Raw genomic sequence first — 21,544 nt, 5'->3', positions numbered from 1 at the left:
TGCTAAAGAAGATCCAAGACCGTGCCCGCCAGTCAGCTGGCAGTAGCTCACCACCTCTACTTCTCTCCTCCCGCCCCAGAGTTTTGCTGTCAGCACCGCACTTTCTCCAGGTCCGCTGGACATTGCTGGTGTCTGAGTGTCTCCTGGGTGCTGGGCACTTAGACAGGTCCCTGCCTTCATGGAGTTCCTGGTCTAGTGAAGAACCACGAGTACCCAAGTGCACAAATACCTCATTATACATTGTGACAAATGTGCGGGTTGCTCTGAGGATGCTGTTGGGAAAGTCTGTTTTAAATAAGATTCTCCAGGTAGCTCAGAGTAAGTGATATTTGAGGTGAGACCTAAAGGGTGAGAAGAAGGAAATTGTGTGATGGGAGCAAGGGCCCTTTGTAGGGAGCAGTGAGTCTATGTTCAGAGGCTCTGAGGAGGCAGCCTGCTGACACCCTGGTGTGACCATCCTTCTCTTCTCTTCATATCTAACGCAATAGCTTCTGAGTGTGTAGCTTCTTTTTTCCAGTCGTGCTCCACATGGTATTTGTAGTGTTCTCCTGCCTTTAAAATCTGGTAGTGGTTTTTCTATTATACTAAAGAGCAAAACAAAATCCAGGTCATCTCCCCCGCCTTGTATGATCTGATCCCTGTCTGCCTTTCATGCTGTATCTTCTACCACTCCCCCCTGCACCCCCGGAGAATTCTTGTCCCCTGGCTTCCTCGTTTTTCTCAAATTTGCCAGATTCATTCTTGATTCAGAGCGGTAAAGTTCCTCTCTTTCACATAATCCTATTATTTCCTTTCAAGCACTTAACCACAATCTAGAATCACCTTATGTGTGTTACATTTATGTATATGTGTTCTTATTACTTAACAAGCAAATAATGTAGTTTAGCTTCTCATCAACAGCTTGCAAAACACCAAATTAAAAGCATATGTTTTATTATTTATGGTTCAGGTTCCATCAGTAATCTTTCAACTACAATTATATTTCCAGATGACATGAACTGGAATGCTTTAGAGTGGGACCGAGCTGCAGAAGAGCTTACGTGGGAAAGAGTAAGATTCTTTCTGTTGTGCATTCTCCTGTTTTAACCCTAGGCTGTGTGTTCAGGTTGGGCATATGTAGGTGCATACTCCAATTTTGTAGCTACATTCAGTGGAAGCTGCCGTAGAACTTTAATTTCTAGGGAAAAGTGATGCATTGTTTGTGGTGAAAATAGTAAAAATATTATAATCTATTGTTGATTATTTTTCTGTTTTCTGGCCTTTTATACAAATTGTGGACTTCTCTAAAATGAAGTAACAATTTGAATTGAAGTATTGTTCTGATACTGCAGTTGTACTAAATCTTGGCTGGCTCCTTATCTAATGTAAGAATTAAACCTGTGATGGAACTGTTTTGACTTTATAATCATATGATTTGGAATAAATGGAGCCCAAATATAAAATTCTGATAAACAAGTTTTTTACTCTCTGAAAATGGTAAGCTGTATTGGAAAGTGGTGGGTAAGGATTATGTTTAAATATAATTGAAAGTCAGCCTTTTTTCTAAATAGAATAAAAAATCCTGTTGCATCTTGAACATATGCATATTATTATTTCAGATGCTAGGACTTGATGGATCGCTAGTTTTTCTAGTAAGTAAAGCTCATATTTTTTAATAATAGAGTTGTGACTTAATTATTTTAATGATTCAGCAATTTCAAATTTACAGTATGTTTGGCTTTTTATACGAAAGGTCAACGTGCCCTTTGATTTTTGATTGCTTAATATGTTGAAGAAAGTCTGTTCTCTGTGTTGAAAATATTGGCAAAGAACAAAGGTGATAGTATTTACAAAGGTCATTATTGAGTATTTGATTTTTAGAGAAGAAAATGAAATGCAGATTTAATGGTAGTTAAGAAGAGTTTGGTCTTCTTTTAAAACTTGCAGTGTATTAATTAATGCTTTGTAGTGCTCACAGTGAGACCCGGTTTCGTGTTAAGTTTCCACTGTTTGCCAAACCTCACCTATTTTTACTTTATTAGTAAAGAGTGTAAACCAGAGGGGAGGAATGATTCTTTAAAGAACCTGTTCTTTAGGAGAAGTGATGCTCTTTTCAGGTTCTGTAATATAAAATCGCTTGGGATTTTTAAATGGCTTTGGGTATCAAGATGACTTTAGCTACTAGTCAAAGAACCCCTATTGACTGAAACAGTAACATAAGGTAGCAGTCATCTTGGAGGCGATAATACGTAACTGGGGGTGGGGGAGTGGATGAATGGCCGAGTGAGAATGAGTGTTCTAAGACTTCTAAGAAAACCAGGGTGCCATAGTCAGAAAAGGGACCAGGGAAGAGAATTGACCTTGCAGAAGCCATGAGAACAAAATGGACACTGGAAAGAAGCACTGTGTGGTTTACATTGATGAGAAGTTCAGAATTAATGTGATTTTCAAATTTTCCTCCATTTGGAATTTTTCAGCGTCATTTGATTTAAGTGAAATCTGGCTATTATTTATGAGAATCTGTGTAGTTTGTAGTGCTTACTAATTTCTAAAGAGGAAATGTTTATGGATTGATTTTTTTTTCCTGCATGTAACATTATGAACTTGAGTTTTATTAGGTTTAGTTTTATGAGCTATCTAATGAAAAATGAGAAGTTGCACGTAATGAAATCTCAACATTATGGAGTGAAAATTTCAGTCTAAGTGGAGTAGTGCAGTCCATGGAAGAATTGAATATGTTTTATTAATGCTCTTTTCCTTTAGGAGCATGTCTTCTGGGTGGTGTCTTTAAACACATTGTTCATTCTTGTTTTTGGTAAGTGGTGTTTATGCTGTTATTTACGGTATTATCATAGGAGTTCAGTTTTCTAGGAGCCTTGTTATAGGTTTTGTTTTCATTTTTTAAACACTTGAATATGTGAAACGGTTGTAGATAGTCGTCCTGTATAAGAAGGCCCCAGGTATACAGATACTTTTCTTTCCCAAGCAACACTGACTACAGTTACCTACCACCTCTGCTTCTTTTGGGCATTTCCATCTCTTTTTATAGAAGTTGATTTTAGGGGCACCTGGGTGGCTCAGTCGGTTGAGCATCTGCCTTCAGCTCAGGAGCATGTGACTCTTGATCTTGGGGTCATGAGTTCGAGCCACACGTTGAGTGTAGAGATTACCAAAAAAAAAATGAACTTAAAAGTTAAAAAAAAAACAAAAACATGAATTATAGAAAAGGTAACTAACACTCATTTATGTAAAGCAGATCACATCTAAGTAAATTTTTTTTCTAACCCAACCTCCTAAGCTTATACTATAAAGAAATTGTCTTAATAAATCTATGTATATTATACTTAGGATCTTTTGAAATGAACCAAGTTGTTTTCCTCTTTTTAGAAGTATACTTTCCCTTAAGGGTGAATGGTCATTGGGATTAAGCACACTCCTGTTTCTTTCCTACTTGGGTTGCTCTGTTGGGATTTTCCACCTGCATTTTTGGAGTCTTGTGGTCATGTACTTTGCAGAATTATAAATTTACAATGCAGCTATCTCCTGGCAGAAGGGTATGATACTGAGAAAGTTACCTTAATTTCAGGGTATTTATCTAATAGCTGCTGTGTAATGGGATAGAAATTGATTGTTAACAGTTGGTGCTTCAGGTTAGTATTTCCCTATGTAAATAGAGTTGGAACTTGAAAATTTACCTTTCCCAGGGGCCTATTTGAGTCATCTTCAGAGTTGGGTGAGACAACAAAATAGGAAGAATTCTGCATATAGTTTTTTCTTACTCATTAAGAGTTTCTTGTGCTTTATAATACACGTAATAGTAAAATGTGTGTATGATTTATAAATTTCAATATGTTGGGAATACTTGTTCAAAAAAATTTCTACCCATGGAATACTTGATTAAAAAGGTTTGGTGGCCAGATCCCTATAGAGTCACTCTGACTTTTGTCTTAATGATTGAGTCCCCCTCCCTGCTTCCCTAATAATCTATGCTGTTCGGTTATTTTTGCCATAAGAAAAACATAATTAAATTTTATTCAGAAAAAAAGTAAAATTTTATTAACATGAAAAGAAAGACTTGAAGAAAAGAGACCATAAAATTTTTTACTATGAAAATGTTAAGGATATTTTTCACTTAACCATAGTATTATTATCACATTGTACTAAATTAGCAGAATTTAGTGTTTCTGAACAATCCATCATATTAAAAATTCCTGGGTTGTCTCCTTAAGTGTCATTTTTTGGTTGGTTTGTTTGAATGAGGATCCAAATAAGGTCTACACATTACTTTTGGTTGTTAAGTTTAAGTTCCTTTTGATCTAGAATACTCTTCTCTTTACACCCCTCATCTACTCCTACATTTTGCCATTGATTTGCTGAAGAGACCAAGTCAGCTGTCCTATAAGTATCTTGCATTCTATATTTGTCTGATTGCTTCCTGTACCACCTCGCTCCTTTGTGTCCATATTTCCTTTAAACTGGAGCATCTAAGTAACATCTTAGTTAATCTGAACCTGTTTGTTCAGAAGAAGCGAGACAGGTATGCAATTCTTTTACTCCAGTTATCAGTTTTCAGGGTAAACAATTGATGTGCTATTTCCAGGGGTGAGGAAAGTATTTTTTCTTATGTTGCCTTTTTTCCTTTTGTGTTTTCTGTTTTTGGCTTTCCCTTTTTTGAGTATTATGAACTCATGGATTTGTAAAGCATTCGGTATGTTTCCGTCAGTTTTGGTCATTCTTTGATGCTCATATATCCTTTCCTCGGCCAGTAAGACCCTCTTCATGATGGTTCCTGTGTCCTGTTGTCATAAACTTATTAGACCTTGATATCTTTGTTGTTCTCTGGTTATAGAGAATGTCCTAGGCAGTACATTTTTGGCCTCAGTTCTGGAATCTTCCATTTCTCTAAAAAGCCCTGGTTTCTTTTACTGTGCGTTGGTACTAGGAGTGTTCATTGTTTTAATTTTGAAGTTTTCATTTAATTTTTCTCCCCCTTTTAGCATTTTGCCCTTACCACATTGGTCATTTCTCCCTTGTTGGTTTGGGATTTGAAGAACACGTGAGTATAATACTTTTACAAACTTACTTTTATTACTTGCTCCCAAACTTGATATTTGTTGAGTAAATGATAGTGTTGCCTTACGCAAAGGAAGTTGTCCAACACGATGATCTTCTTTTTTTCCAAACTAACAGTTGCTCAAGATATGGTAGGTCATGTTGCTAGCTAAGGAAAATGTGTTCTGAATCCCATGGTGCACTCTCTTCCTTCCTGTTGGGCAGGTCAAAGGCATGCTACTGGAAAGTTTTCTAATACGCTGATTTTTGACCCATTCCATTAACTTGCTCCCTTCTCTCCTTTTTCCTCAGCTTTCCCATGGTGAATTTAGAAAAGCAGTAGTATATCAGTCAACTAAAAAAAAGGGTTGGTCTGTCTTGGAATGATGGGCTACAGTGTTTTCTAAAGAATTTGTTTTAATTTTGACATTTTGTTCTTGTATTTTGGTAGATAAATATTTGAATGGTCAACTGCAACTGTTTTGTAGGGGCCCCAGAAAGAACTAGTCTTTTAAGGAAGAGCTGACATTTCCAGAATGTTCTGTTCAGTTTGTGTATGTGAATCCTGGAAGATCACATTCTGATTTGTTCTGAAAGAGGAAACAGATGTGTTCCAGTATTTTATGCAGCTCTTAGTTCTCACTGGTTGAACACAAGAACTTGAAAAGTTCAGATACATGCTTTGATAAATTGGAATTTCCAAACTATCAGCACTTGCTGTCTGAAATTCAGGAACCTAAAAAGATTTGTTACTGTCCAAATTTTAGTTTCTGTAAGCTGAGAATGGAACGGATTTGCAGAGCAAGGGAAACTTCAACAGTCATTCCTGGGGGTAGGGGTGAGGTGGCTAAGACATACCTGGCAGGTGGGCTGCTTGGACGGTGTGCTGCTGCTTTCATTGCTCAGCCCGCAGTCCCCCTCAGGGTGTAATAGAGTGCAGACTAGTGTAGTGCAACTTTTGTTCTTGTAAAATGTAAATCACTCTACTTTTATTTTGTCTGCTTGAGTAGATCTGCTAACAGTGGGAGAATCTGGTTTCAGAGATGTCATTCAAGGGAATTTTGTAGTTTTTTAGTTGTAAGTTGCTGAGACAGTTCACTTTGAGTATGCTCGGATTGTTTAATACATTGTTAAACTGGGAGGTTTAATTAAATTAAATTCTATTTATTTTTATTTCCAGGTCCAAGCATCTCATTTTGAAGGTCTAATCACAACCATAGTTGGGTATATACTTTTAGCAATAACACTGATAATTTGTCACGTATCCTTTAATGAACTAACATAGATGTTTGGTGCTATTATTGTTCATACCAAAGAGTTGTTCCTGTTAAGGACAAAACTTTGTTTCTCTTCTTATGTCCTCTCAGTAAAATTTGTAGCTATTTGTAGTGAGGATGTGGGCAGACAAAATATGAAATAAATTAATTCTATCAAATAATACGTGTTGCCTAAATACGTACCTGTTTCTTTGTACCTTTATTTTTTTTTATTTTTATTTATTTATTTGACAGAGAGGCAGCGAGAGAGGGAACACAAGCAGGGGGAGTGGGAGAGGGAGAAGCAGGCTTCCCCGCAGAGCAGGGAGCCCGATGCGGGGCTCGATCCCAGAACACTGGGATCATGACCTGAGCCGAAGGCAGATGCTTAACGACTGAGCCACCCAGGCGCCCCTCTTTGTACCTTTAAATGCTCGATTTTTCCTTGACTAGATGCTATAGGGCTTGGCAACTCTTGTTAAATTTCATAGGTCTCGTCGTTTGCTGGGAGTCTGCTATATCGTTGTTAAGGTAATTCCTGTTAGAAGTTAAAACTGGAAATGATTTCTCCCCATTTGAATGGTATTTGATGGTTTTTGTTTTTACTTAAGGTCTCTTTGTTAGTGGTGGTAGAGATTGGAGTGTTCCCTCTCATTTGTGGCTGGTGGCTGGATATCTGTTCCCTGGTGAGTTTATTACTCTTTATATAATCTAATAATGTAAAGGTGTCAAAAAGGGAGGTCTTTAGAATGGATTCCTTTTAAAGGGAACTCTGTATGATAATAATTTGCTTTTTTTTTTTTTTCCTGAGAATAGATCATTGTGAAGTCTTAATGTTCCTAATTTTTTTTGAATACCTGACTTTTTTTGAGGCTTTTTGCAAATTTTTGATGTCAGAGTATTTTGAACCTTTCTAATAACCAGTGAAGAATTCTCTTACTCATTTTACTCTTTTAAATTTTACAGTAATGCCAAGACATTATACACCTAAGGAGAGCAATCTGATAAGAATACTCTCTTCGTAATAATAAATTCAACTCTAACTTTAATTTCTTTTAACTAAGATGCTCAGTCCTGATTATAATTTTCAGTTGCTATCAGTGATAATCAGGTTTTGACTTTTCAAAAATATTTTGTATATAGAAAAGTTGCCTTTGGTTCTGAGATAACATTTTCACCTGTACCTTACTGTTAAAACCTGTCAGGAGGGGCGCCTGGGTGGTGCAGTTGGTTAAGCATCTGACTCTTTGTTTTGGCTCAGGTCGTGATCTCAGGGTCTTGAGATGGAGCCACGTGTGGGGCTTCTCACTCCGTGAAGACACTGTTTAAGATTCTCTCTCTCCCTCTGTCCTTCCCTCCTATACACATGCTATCTCTCTTTCTCTCTCTTTAAAAAACAAAAACAACAACAACAAAAAACTTGTCATGAATGCAGACCTGTAAGCATGGAAAGAAGGATTTTGGTTTTTTTTTTAAAGATTTATTTATTTGAGAGAGAGTGCACATGGGGGAGAGGAGCAGAAGGAGAGAGGGAGAGAAACCCAAGCAGACTCAGCACCAAGTACAGAGCACAACATGGAGCCTGATGCAGAGCTTGACCTCAGGACCCTGAGATCAGATCTGAGCCAAAACCTAAAGTCAGATGCTCAACCAACTGTGCCACTCAGGCACCCCTGAAAGAAGTTATTGTCAACCAAAAATGGTTCTTTCACAGTAGTAGCATTAGTAAAGTTCTTATTCACCAATTGGTTCATCAGTCTTGCTTTTTATATTTAAATTTTTAAAGTGTTGTTACACATCTTTGAAATAGTATCCAGCCTTTATATCATTTATATTTCTGTGACACCATGAACTGGCATTAGAAGAACTATGGTCCTAGAACATCATAACCCACACACAGAGTGATTTATTCACTTCCTGGAAGATGGAGATGTTAATTTGGCAAATGTAGGTGGTACAGATCTCTCTCACCTGTTCCGTTTTGATTTAGGAAATGTTTGATGCTACTCTGAAAGATCGAGAACTGAGCTTTCAGTCAGCTCCAGGTACTACCATGTTTCTGCATTGGCTAGTGGGAATGGTGTATGTGTTCTACTTTGCCTCCTTCATCCTGTTGCTGAGAGAGGTAAGTTCTGCAGGGAGATGCCAACACTGTAAATTTATGGGAAGGACTTCTGTTTTAACCCCAAGTCGTGCTTCAAAGGCCATCACGACTTCCTAACTAATTTTCTCTGTTATTGTAGTCTAAGAGGGAACAGCTGATAGATGAGTTTGGCTTTATTTCTTTAAACTCTTTTAGTCATTTGTCTCAAAAATTGACAGGTTTTAATATTTCTGTCTATAATTAGTTATGAGTCTGAAAGATGAGTAGATTGAGGGAAAAACTGAAAGTACTTGCTTTACTTGGTAGTTCTTGCAACCGTCCTCTCATAGAGATTCTTGGAATTTTGTGTGATGTGAGTCTGTCTTGGACTCTATTCAAAGAAATACAGTGCTGGAAATACCCACAGGGGATATGGTTTCGCAGGATCAGAATGTAAAATACATAATCAAGCACCTTAAGTATAGAATTACACTGAGGGTCCTTTATGTTTCCAGTTCACTTGCCTGATGGGTACCTGTACTCGTCCTATTTTTAGAATATAGTCTGATTTGAATATACTATATAATTAGAATATACTGATTTGAAGAGAGTGAAAGTAGGGTCAGTATTTGATTAGTATATATCTCATGCTTAGTCTTTCTGATGCAGTGGGAAGTATAAAAATGAGTAATTTTGACCAGGTGTACTTGCTGCTGTGCATTCTTTCCTCAAATATTACTGCATGTTCACTCTGGGCCAGACACTGTGCTGATATAATAGTAAGAAACAAAGACAGGATCCCCTTTCTTTTTGATTGTATATTCTGGGAAGAATACAGCCATCACACAGGTCAGCTTACTCCGTTGAGAGAGGTGATGGAGAAGTACAGAGGGAAAATGTACAGGGCTGCCAGAGGAGGCCGACTAATCCAGTGTGAATGGAATACAAGAGCACCAAGGCTTAATGCTATTCTTGGTGTACTTTATTCTTTGAGATATTGAGGAGTTAAGGAGGGGGCTGGGGTCAGAATGTTCTCCTGAATTATATAGTGTAAGTTCAGTAAAGTCTATTTGCAGATAAAACTTGTATTCTCTCTTTGAAAGAAATGATTGAGACTAACTTAATCTTTTCAAAACTGTAATTATGTATAATCTCTGAAATACACTGTTAAATGATGAACTGTTTTTACATTGAAGTTTTTCATCTCCGTGTGGTCGTTTTTTGTTGGTACAGAATCCTAGTATTGGGAGGCTGGATGGAACCTTAGAGGTTGTATACCTCCTCACTTGGAAGATGGAGAGATACAGTTTAGGCAGTTGAGAGGCTTTATATGGGGTAACTCAGTGAATTTGGACCACCCAGGACTGATAGCCAGACTCACCCACGGTCTCTTGGGTTGATGGTTTCCATTGAGAAAGGGGAAAAAAATGTAGACAGTAGAATGAAAATGCTAAGAAGCTTTAGGGTTAATTAACACGATAACTCCTCTCAGGAGTGTAAGACTGGAATCAGATCTTCTTTTTAAAACATTTATAAATTGCAACATAATTCTTTTTTTACCAGATGATGCAGTGTAGTGACAGTGTTTTAAAAAAATACTTCCTTTTCACCTTAGAGACTTAGATTTCTTGACAAATTGTACTTAATAATTTTTTTTCATTAAATGATTAAAAGCGTCAAAGGATATCAAACACAAGATAGTTTTCATATAGGTTCTGATTTAGGAACTTGTTTTAATAGGAAAGCCATATGAATTTTCTGGGGACCATTTTATTAAAAAGTCAAGATTTTAAGAGCTAATTTTTATGTTAATATTTTAGTTCATATACAGAGTCTGAAATATTGGAATTTAAAGCATTTAAAGTATATTTGCAGGTGCTTCGACCTGGTGTCTTATGGTTTCTAAGGAATTTGAATGATCCAGATTTTAATCCAGTACAAGAAATGATCCATTTGCCCATTTATAGGCATCTCCGAAGATTTATTTTGTCAGTGGTAAGCATACCTTTTTATTGTTTTTTTTTTTTTTCTTTTTATTGTTTTTTAAGTGAAGTGTGCTACCCTTTTGTTTTGTGGGGGGTTTTTTTGGGTCAGGGACTAGTAGAGTAGATTTATTGAATAATTTACGTTTATCAAAGCTTGTAGAACTTCGTTGTCAAGTAGTTGCTTTATTGGTTACTTTGATAAAGTAAATAAAATGTTTACTAAGACAAAAATGCCCTCTAGTTCTTTAGTAGTATAATTGCCAAATTATGGGTTTCTGAATTACATTTAATTTGCATTGGAGCAGTGGAGATTCATTAATAGCTTTTATTTATTTATTTTTTTTAATGATTTTTTATTATATTATGTTAGTCACCATACAGTACATCCCCGGTTTCCGATGTAAGGCTCGATGATTCATTAGTTGTGTATAACACCCAGTGCACCATGCAATACGAGCCCTCCTTACTACCCATCACCGGTCTATAAAAAATATGGAACGCTTCACGAATTTGCGTGTCATCCTTGCGCAGGGGCCATGCTAATCTTCTCTGTATCGTTCCAATTTTAGTATATGTGCTGCCGAAGCGAGCACCATTAATAGCTTTTAAATTAAACTCTTAACAGAAGTATGTTGAAGCTTCTTCCCCGCCTGGAAGAAGAAATTACCTAGTTAAAACTAAGTTTTTCCAAAATAAAATTTGAAAAAAGCAGTATTGTGCCTTTAGGCAAATTTGTAGCCACTAATATGGGTCATGTCTTAAAATACTTACAGGTGATTTGTTAAGTTGCAGACAATTCTGGTCCTTCATTGTAAGTTTCTGACTCTCTCTTCACAAACCATGCAGTGATTATCCTTTGTAGCTCCTGTTTGAGCCTTTGTGTCCTAGAGAGAGAGAGGAGCAGCCTCCGTAGGAATGCATTCTTTCCACAGAGTGACCCAAGTGTAGTATGTGGAGTGAGAACAATCTGGACCTTGGGTGGGTGTAGACTTGGATTCTGTATGGTTGGGTATGTTCAGAAGTTTGCTTGTCTTTCATGCGAATGATTTACAGTGCTGTCATTCATGCCTTTTTTCTTACTGCAGATTGTCTTTGGCTCCATCGTCCTCCTGATGCTTTGGCTTCCTATACGTATAATTAAGAGTTTGCTGCCTAATTTTCTTCCATACAATGTCATGCTCTACAGGTGAGTTTTTAAAATTTGGAAGCTTTACTAATTTAACTCTGTTGATATCCAGAGTGCATACATTTAAAACAGTCATTTCTTAACAGATACTGGAAATCATTTGATAGTTGAATTTTGCTATTTCAGATTATATAAACATTAGTTAAGCATTTACATTTTCCAAAGGAAAACTTACTTATTTTTCTGCAAATGAAGTGTGCCTTTTTTCAGCATTGAAATGTTTGTCATACTTAATGAGAGCATGTTAACCACAAGCATCTTTATATGAAAAGCACATCCTATACACCATAGTTGTATATTTAATTATAGATTAAAAAGAAGATATAAGGCTTATGGATGTAAAATCTTTTTGATTTAAAAGCTTAAGTCACCTAGAAACCTATTTTCTACCACTCCTCCTGTATTCCTTTTTTTAGAGACTTGCATTATCCTTTCAGTTACCCAAACAGAAATCTGCTGGGAAATTGGATTTCTTACTCAGATTTCTTTTTTACTTTCTTCTTCTTCTTCTTCTTCTTCTTTTTTTTTTTTAAGATTTTATTTATTTGACACAGAGAGCACAAGCAGGGGGAGTGGCAGAGGGAGAGGGAGAAGCAGACTCCCCGCTAAGCAGGGAGCCTGATGTGGGGCTTCATCCTAGGACGGGATCATGACCTGAGCCGAAGTCAGGTACTTAACCGACTGAGCCATCCAGGCACCCCAACTTCTTCCTCAGATTTTATTTTTAATTAGTTTTTAAAATCTTTTAAGTCTCGTTTTTTAATTTTATTTTATTTTAGAGAGAGAGAACATGCTAGTGGGGGAAGAGACAGAGGGAGAAGGGGGAGAGAGAATCCTCAAGCACACTCCCTGCTGAGCACAGGGTCCCACACAGGCTTGCTCCCAGAACCCAGAGATCATGACCTGAGCTGAAATCAAAAGTCAGACACTTAACCAACTGAGCCACTCAGGCACCCCAAGTCTCATTTTTGAAGATCTCTTATCTAATCCAACTTGATTTACCACTTACTTCCTTAGTTCAGCCCTTGCTCTTCTCCATTTATCTTTCTCCATAATCTATGTGATAATATCTGGGTCATTTAGAAAGACATGCAAGGCTTAGCATAATCTCACATTGACTTTCCAGCGTCCTATCCCAGCATGGTGTGTCTCGAATTCTGCTCTCCAGCCATGTTCCCCTCCATTAAGTCTCCCTAAAATACTTAGCTATTCCTTGTTTTGCTCTTTCTCTTTGAAATAACCTTCTTCCCCATGTTTGCCTGGCAAGGTTTTATTATCTTTCTTCACAGTCCAAATTAAGGTTTTATTCTCTTGAGTTTTTCCCTAACTGAAGTAAATCGTCACTCCCTCCTTATGTATTTGGGTCTGGTCATGGAACCAGGAAGCACAGGGTTTGGCTTTAAATATTGTTAGGATAGATCCATTTTGGTAGTCAGTTACACCTAGAAGTTTAGCAAAGGTTTTGGACTACATAGTGGTTTTTACTCCATTCTTCTGTTAAGAACAATTCAGGGCCCATGATATGCCTGGTACTTTTCTGTAGGCTAGGTATATAACAGTGAACAAAACAGAATCAAGAAAATTCTTTTCTTTTGGAGCTTACATTTCAGTGAAGGAGAGACAGCCATAAAAACAGATAAAACGTAGTAGAGTATATCAGAGGTCATAAATACCGTGGGGGAAAATGAAGCAGACAAAGGGAATAGAGAGAGTGGTCAGAATGGGGTTGTAATTTAGAAGAAGTGACTGATGAGGACCTGAACAGGGGACAGTTGAGGAAAACCCTAAAGAAGGTGATGAGGGAGTGAGCCATGTGTATTCCTGAAGGTAGAGTATCCTTGCAGGTGCTCAGGCAAGTACAGTGACGTCGAGGTCTGTTTGAGGAGTAGCAGGAAGTCCAGTTTGCCCGGAGTAGAAGGAAGAAAGCATGGTAGTTGGCTATGAGGTCAGAAAGGTCATGGAAAGTCAGATCCTAAAGGGGCTCATAAGCCAGCGTTAGCACTTTGGCTTTAGCTTGAGTGATTTGGGGAGTTCTTGGAAAGGTTGGAACAGAAGAGTGATCTGATACAGGTTAACAAGTGGCTGCTGTGGCTGCTGTGATGAGAAGAGACCGGGTCCGGGTGGCCAGGGCAGGAGCAGGAAGCCAGGTGGGAGGATAGTGCAGTGATCCTGGTGAGAGATGAGGGTAGCTGAGGTGAAGGAAGTAGGAGTGGAGGTCATGAGAAGTGAGATTTAGGGTGTTCTTAGGGTCCACTCAACAGAACGCTGGCTGTTTGAGTATGGAGTGAAAAAAAGACAGTCAAGGATCCAAGTTTCTGTCCTGAGCACCTGGAAGGATGGAGTTGCCATTTGCTGAGGTGAGGAAGGCTGTGGGGGAGCAGGATTAAAAGGATAATGATCAATTTAAGGTGTCTCATGTCTGTAGGAGACATTGAGTTGGCACTTTGGATATAAAGTTAGGAGTTAGGGAAGATATCTGAGTGGTATCTAGAAACTTACAGAAACATGGTATTTTAAGCCACATGAGTTTGCACTTATCCAGAGAGCCTGCATAGACTCTGAGAGCTTGCATAGAACCAGAGCTGGGGACCCTCCATTGTCTCCAGCCCAGGAAGCTGAAGGGCAACTAACAGATCTAGAAAGGCATCTAGTGAGAAAGTGTTTTGAGGAGCAGAGAGTGACCAGTTGTGTAACATGCTACTATACAGCAATTGAGGTGAGCACCAAGACTAATCATCAGATTTAACAACACCAAGGTCATTGGTGATCCTTGTGGGGAACAGTTTTGGAGGAGTCGGAGGAGAAGCTTTGCTGGCTTCAAGGGAGAATGGGGGAGAGGTGATAATGAGGGTGAGTTCATAAGACTCTTCAAGGAGTTTTACTGTCATCCCATCAGATGTTTAACATTGCTATAGTTATGATGGAAAATAGATTCACACTGTAAATTACAGCTGTTTGTAATTGTCCTAGTGATGCTCCAGTGAGTGAACTGTCCCTTGAGCTACTTCTGCTTCAGGTGGTCTTGCCAGCGCTCCTTGAACAGGGACACACGCGGCAGTGGCTGAAGGGGCTTGTGCGAGCTTGGACCGTTACCGCTGGATACTTGCTGTAAGTAGGCAGGTGATAACCTTTCTGACAGAGTATGTTCCAAGCCCCACTCAGGAAATAGTAGTTTTAAGAAGAGACCATTTAGTGGTAACTGCAAGTTGTATATAATACTTCTTTTAATTAATTCTTAAGTTTTCCTATTTTTCTAATTATTGTTCGTTTTTTTATGGAGAATGTATGCATGTTTTTACCCTCTTACAGAGGTTTACTGCTGGCCCAGGTTCTTTGATTTCATTATACAGGGTATCAGTAAACATTTTTTTCAGTGCATGAAAAGCAAACCAACTTAAATCCTGATTTTTTATTTTATTTTATTTTAAGATTTTATTTATTTGAAAGAGAGTGAGAGCGTGAGCTGGGGGGAGGGGCAGAAGGAGAGGGAGAAGCAAACTCCCCACTGAGCAGGGACTCCAAAGCAAGGCTCAATCCCAGGGCCCCAGGATCATGACCTGAGCTGAAGGCAGATGCTTAACTGACTGAGCCACCCAGGTGCCCCCACCCTGATTATTTTGGAAGTCGTATCCTGGCAAGTGGTTTCTGGGGCATTTAGTCAACATGTTGCCTTTATTTTTTTTCAAGCTTTCCATATTATATACTTATTTTAAAGTTGAATCTTTGTAATTTAAATGTTTCTTTCAGAAAATATGTGGCATTCTGCAGAGACCTTCCTGTGAAATCTGCATTTGGTTGTGTTGGGTTGAGCAGGTGCCCATCTCTGCCTGCTCCGCCCTTGCATGTTGGCCATGACTGACATGTGGTCTGGAGGTTTTAGTTGAGCTCCATGCCACAGCAGACACAGTAGCTGAGCTGAATTTGTGGCGTGTTGTGGACATTAACATTAAATTTGGAAAGGTTTACTTTAAAGCAGGTACCAACATTTAAACCAGAATGAGGTATTTAATATTGCCGTGTACAGATTCTACTTGTACATTTTCTACCTTCCGTAATAATAAGAAAGGAAGTCTCATGTCTGCTGTTTTATTCTGATCTGAAGTGAGAATGTAATTTTTACACAGGGATCTTCATTCCTATTTATTGGGAGACCAGGAAGAAAACGAGAACAGTGCAAATCAACAAGTTAACAATAATCAGCATGCTCGAAATAACAACGCTATTCCCGTGGTGGGGGAAGGCCTGCATGCAGCCCACCAAGCCATACTCCAGCAGGGAGGGCCTGTTGGCTTTCAGCCTTATCGTCGGCCTTTAAATTTTCCACTCAGGGTAGGTACTATAAGACTTGAGCAGGAGTCAAGTTCTTTCAAATTTCTTTTGAGAAATTTGGTGCTGTTATTAGTGCTATTAGTATGTAGTCCTCTGTATAGACATATCTTAGTCTCCTGACAAGAACCCCTAGTCTTCTCATTAGCGTAATATATGTAAATGTCAGATAAGTTTATCAGATTTTAGAGATGGGTCATAGTGTTGGGATTCTGTGTGCTTTTGCTCCCTGCTGTTTGAAGGAAGTATTGTTAAAGACCATAGTGAAAATAAGAAATTAACAGTATTGATCGATTTCAGGTATGTGTCAGGAACTAGAATGGGCACTCTAATGTTTTTCCCCATTTACTGTCCATCCCAGTACTGCAAGGGAGTAGTAATCCCATGTTTACATCTGATGAAACTGAAGACCAGACTGGTTAAGGAAGTGCCTGTCCCAGCGCAGCTTTCCCCGCAAACTCCACCAAAACTGTTCCGGACAAGGGTCGCGGCTCTGGCTTTCGTGTTGTTAAATCTGATTGTCAGGTCTTAGTGCTTACCTCACTTGCTGTATGGTAGCACAGTTGGTCACTCCTTGCTTCACAGAACGCTTTTCCGGAAGGCATTCAGGAATCTTTGTGGAGGAGGTGATGCTTTTAAAAGTCTCTAAAGTTAGGCCAGGCAGAGAACAAAATGGAAAAATGGAAGGGCACTCCAGGCACGTGCCAAACCAAGAGGCAGGTTAGATGTGGTAAGTTTGGAACTGCAGGAAATTAAGTGTATCTAGAGGGTGGGGCCTATGCAGGTGAGCGTGAGAGATGGGAGGAGTCCTGAGAGATGAGGCTCTTAGATGGGCAAAAGGTACTTTCTGGCCCAGATCAGAGAGAATTGGTAGGTTTCTCAAGCATCGAAAGCTGACAGCCTTAAAGGCTCCTCTTAGAATGTGATTGTAGGTCCTTTTCAATCTTCCCGCTAGAGCTCTGACTTCTGGGCAGGGGAGGTAGAAGGCAAGCAACAGTTGCTCCTTTCCTGCCCAGGGCAGCTGCTTTCCTCTTAGTGTGTTCCCTTTTTATCTGCACTTCTCATCACAGGAACCACCACCTACACGTGGCTATTTACATTTAAACTTAATTAAAGTGAATACGGTTTGTAAGGATGTGGTATAATGATGTGCTAATTACTTTAATGGTGGGAATCCCCTTACAATGTGTGCATATAGCAAATCCCGTTGTACACTTTAAATGTATTATAATTTTGTCAGTTATGCCTCACTAAAGCCGTAAAAGTACTTTTCTGGTAGGATTACACACAGAGTAGTAAACACAGTGTAAAATTTCATTACTCGTTCATACTGACGCCAAGTCAGGTGCTCAGGGGCCACTTGTGCCAGTGGCTGCTGTGTCATAGGTCAGCCTATGAGTTGGCCGCCATTGGAATATGAGCTTCAATAATCCGTAGCTTTTTTTGGACAAACAAAAGCCTACTCCTGAGAATGAGATTGAGAAAAACAGCACAGCCACCTGGTTAATTTGTGTAATAAATGAAATTTTTAGAATTTTATAGGATGCAGTTTCCATCGTCCCAGAAAGTTCTAATTGGACAGCACCGTTAGAGAGTAAGCTTTCCTTTTATAAAAACTTGTTTTTGAGAATTTGATTAAAAAGTGAATGTTTTTAGTTTTAATTAATAGGGGAAATTTAAGCTGATTTTATTTTATTTTTATGCTCTCTGATTAGAAAATATATTTACTTGTTACATGCTGATATATCTGATTATGTGAAAATAGACACTTATTTTCTTTTGGCCGAAATTATAGGTAATTTTACCTAAAATAAAAATTTCTTTTTATGTGAAATGGAAGGAAACCTGGAAACACAGGCAATTTCTTTTTAGTGGGAGAATTGTGCTGATTCTTTGAGGGGTGTCATGAAATACGTTGAGCACATACGAATCATTTATGCAGTCTTATGTTTTGCCTTGCAGATTTTTTTGTTGATTGTCTTCATGTGTATAACCTTACTGATTGCCAGCCTCATCTGCCTTACTCTACCAGGTATGAGCTAATGGTGTGAGAAGATGCTTTGTATCTTTCATCAAGTACAAACTTGAGGGGCGCCTGGGTGGCACAACGGTTAAGCGTCTGCCTTCGGCTCAGGGCGTGATCCTGGCGTTCTGGGATCGAGCCCCACATCAGGCTCCTCCGCTATGAGCCTGCTTCTTCCTCTCCCACTCTCCCTGCTTGTGTTCCCTCTCTCGCTGGCTGTCTCTATCTCTGTCGAATAAATAAATAAAATCTTTAAAAAAAAAAAAAAAAGTACAAACTTGAAATAGTTTGCCCCTTATTTTTCATTGAATATGGGATATTGATCTTTTTAGGGCTCTCCCTTTTCTTGGAGTAATTTGTATTGGAACAGAGGGGAGAACAAAATCAAGATAAAATTCCTGATTCATTTTTAGAAGTAAAGTGTGTGTGGTCACTCAATTTTCTTAGAGATAGCCTCTTTATAGTATGGGTTTTCAAAAAGTTACCTATGTGGTTTAAATCATTTTTTCAAGCCAGTCTTTTGATGCTAATTATGTTTGCCCTCATTGTATCTTTTCAGTGTTACTAGAAACTTTATGAAGCCAGACTGTTTCCCTTTATCATCTGGTATTCACAAATCCTAATGTTAAAATTTCAGCTAGACACCATTTCCTTATCTAATGAGTAAGACACTGTGGATGAATATAATAGTTTGTCATGTTCTGCAAAGGTCAGCAGTAAATGGGGTTGAGTCCAAAGCCAGTGACAAAATCTCAGGAACAGCTTGCTGCCCCTACCCTTTAGTGTATACAGCAAGCCAGAAAATTCTAAATCATACTTATACATGTTAGCTGCCTAAATAATCATTAAGTGGAAGATACTCTTCATCTCTTACAAGCACATAAATACATATTGAGTTAGTATCTTGATTATAGCACTACCTCTATAATTTTATAAATTTGTATTAAATACTTGAGTTTTTCCACGAGGGCTAATAAGGTCAGGAAGGAACAAGTAGGAAATATAATTTCAAGTGAGGTTTCTAAAAATAATGAGAATATTCTCTAATCTGCAGGAATTGTAATTTAACTTAAAGTGGTGGTAAAGATAAATTTTTTTACATGTTTCTGAATAATGACTTGGACCTTTCGAACTGTGCTAAGAGCTCACTACTCCTCATAAATCACAGCTCTTAAAGTGACAAAGTGTGATTAACAGTTGGGTACAGCATAGTAAACATTGCTGAGAAAAGTTAGTTTTTGAATTTTGGACTGTTTTACATTTGTGGTTTTTATGTTCCATTTTCATGTTTTTATCAGAAATATTAATAAAAACGTAAAAGAAGGAAATGTAGTTTAGTAACTGAATTTGGCAGTAAAAGTACTTCAATGTCATCGAGTATTGTTAACTGAATATTTCCCTGTAAACCCAGTCCTACCATCTAATGGGAAGAACACAATCATGTTTAATCGTAGAAATGCTTGGTGTCCTAGTATGCATTTAAGATGGCAAGGAGGCTGTTTTTCCCCATAGATTACTTTTCTGATGATAATTTACTACAAATTAAAACCTTAACCCTGTCCTCTCAAAAACACTTAATTAGAAGTATGTGAAATTATATCTGTCTGTCTATCCATGTGTTTATTTCATATAACATTTATGTGTATTTGTCTTTAAAAATAACTTATCTTCACACCCAAACCGTTTTGTGAGGTTGCAAAGAAGTCTGATTGCCAGCATTGGCGGCTTGTAAGACTTAACTGTTGAGCTGATTTAATGTAATTGAAGGCGGTGTGGTGCAGTGTGGTTCATGAGTCAAGAGCATGAGCTTTGTCACATAGGCATGAGTTCAAATTCAGCCCCCACCCTCATGTGACCTTGGTTGGACAAGGTTCTATTGCTGAGCTTCGGTTTCTTAATCTTAAAATGGAGATAGTGGCTGCTTGGATTTGGGGAGGATTAATGATACAATATATGGAAAATGCTCAGCACAACCACTAGTTCCTTTTAGGTATTTGAAAATAATAAATAGTACTGTATTAAGAGGGAATCAATCCATAGAAAAATACACAAGACATTTGGACCTTGCTGTTCTTCCTAGCATTATTGAGGAGTAACCATGTGAAGAAAGTTACTTTATAAATGATCTTGCCTGAGGTAGATTTTTATTGGTATAGTGTAGAATTTATTTTTATTAACTCTTTATCTGAGGCAGTTCTTTAGACACTTCTCAAATCTGTTTAAGTTTTGGCATATTTGGATCTTTTTTCTAAGAAAATTAATATGATCTTTATTGTGCTTTAAAATATTATGCCCACTTCTTATTACAATAAGCTTAGTTTTCTGTCTTGATGAATGAGTCAATTGAAAGTTAATCTAAATTATTTGTAATGTTCCTAAATGATGAAAGTATTGACAGCATGTATAATAAATTCCCCACTTTTGTTATATTATGTGTATAATGATTTTATTTGGTGATAAAAACAAGAACAACCTCCTCAATCTTTTTTATTTCTGAAAGAACAATTAATTGGCATGGCCAGTCAGGGTAGATGTCACAGGAGAGCTTGTCCCCACTTGACTTCCTATGCTTTGGTTGTGTCTTAATCAAATAATTGCATTCTTTAGAGTTTGTGGGGGTTTTTGTTGTTTGTTTTTAATGAAGAGATTGTTATATCCAAATGTGATGTCTTTTTACTTATCACTTAAAATGATTGAAATAATTGAAAATACTAACAGAACAACACCAGGCTAAATAGTTCTTTTTACATAGATAGCCACATATCTCATTTATCAGCCTTTCTATTTTCAGTATTTGCTGGCCGTTGGTTAATGTCATTTTGGACGGGGACTGCCAAAATTCATGAGCTCTACACAGCTGCTTGTGGTCTCTATGTTTGCTGGCTAACCATAAGGGCAGTGACGGTGCTGGTGGCATGGATGCCACAGGGACGCAGAGTGATCTTCCAGAAGGTTAAAGAGTGGTCCCTCATGGTAGGTTTTTCTAATAAAGAACTGATCTCATAGGACAGGAGTAGTGGATTTTTTTTTTTTTTTAGTCGTTTCTTTGAGTCTTCTCACTTTCTTTTCTTCATTATGCTGATAATGTCAAGAGAACTGATTTTTTTGAATTAGAAGGAGTATTCCTTTAAGACAGTAGTAGCTTTCTGGTTCATTCTGGGAACCACAGTCAGATGTATTCAGGGGTCAAAAGAAAACCGTGCTATTAAGTGATCCAGTTAGGCCCTTAAGTAATGTAATTAGAAAAGTTGTTTTGGAAATTTTTAAGGAATAAGATAATCTGTAGAATTTAAAATCAGTTTGTTTAAGTGGAAATTTCCTTTAAGATATTTTTTCTAAAATTTGATTTTTTGATCTATTTGAATATGTAAAATCTTGACTTCAGGATTAAGTTTTATATGTTTTTCATATAAATGGGATTCCTTTAATTACACATTCTATTGCTAATTCAAGAATGCCTTGGCTAATGTGAAAGTGAAGTAAGTAATGGAAATTATTACTCAGTAAAGTACTTGGTTGCACAAAGATGGGGAAAAAATGTCAGTGTAAGATGATTGTACAGGTGTGGTGATTTATTGATTGTGATGTTGGCCATGACTGATAAATAGGTTTAGGTCACTACTTATACCTCTTCCTTTGTATAATCCTAGTTTT

At 37.8% G+C, this 21,544-nt stretch overlaps 1 protein-coding gene and 1 non-coding gene across 3 annotated transcripts in view; one reads left to right on the top strand and one right to left on the bottom strand.

Annotated features, from left to right (window-relative positions):
• Positions 1-21,544, top strand: part of MARCHF6 (membrane associated ring-CH-type finger 6) — a 75,903-nt gene that overhangs the window by 40,342 nt on the left and 14,017 nt on the right. Inside the window, exons 8-21 of one of the 2 annotated variants that reach the window (XM_040630553.1) lie at positions 989-1,050; positions 1,599-1,631; positions 2,743-2,794; positions 4,977-5,035; positions 6,212-6,292; positions 6,750-6,818; positions 6,899-6,973; positions 8,278-8,412; positions 10,246-10,365; positions 11,441-11,541; positions 14,512-14,649; positions 15,666-15,870; positions 17,830-17,899; positions 20,682-20,863. In XM_040630553.1, coding sequence (XP_040486487.1) covers positions 989-1,050; positions 1,599-1,631; positions 2,743-2,794; positions 4,977-5,035; positions 6,212-6,292; positions 6,750-6,818; positions 6,899-6,973; positions 8,278-8,412; positions 10,246-10,365; positions 11,441-11,541; positions 14,512-14,649; positions 15,666-15,870; positions 17,830-17,899; positions 20,682-20,863 — 1,382 coding nt within the window. Of the gene's footprint in view, positions 1-988; positions 1,051-1,598; positions 1,632-2,742; positions 2,795-4,976; positions 5,036-6,211; positions 6,293-6,749; positions 6,819-6,898; positions 6,974-8,277; positions 8,413-10,245; positions 10,366-11,440; positions 11,542-14,511; positions 14,650-15,665; positions 15,871-17,829; positions 17,900-20,666; positions 20,864-21,544 lie in introns of both variants that reach the window. The other variant, XM_040630552.1, reaches the window with a different exon arrangement.
• On the bottom strand, positions 10,842-10,948 carry LOC121102787. The gene has a single exon (XR_005834910.1). It is a non-coding gene; the product is annotated as a U6 spliceosomal RNA (small nuclear RNA).

This window comes from Ursus maritimus, unplaced genomic scaffold (genome assembly GCF_017311325.1).
Source record: "Ursus maritimus isolate PB19 unplaced genomic scaffold, ASM1731132v1 scaffold_15, whole genome shotgun sequence".
Taxonomy (NCBI): domain Eukaryota; kingdom Metazoa; phylum Chordata; class Mammalia; order Carnivora; family Ursidae; genus Ursus; species Ursus maritimus.
This window is presented reverse-complemented; position numbering and strand designations above follow the sequence as displayed.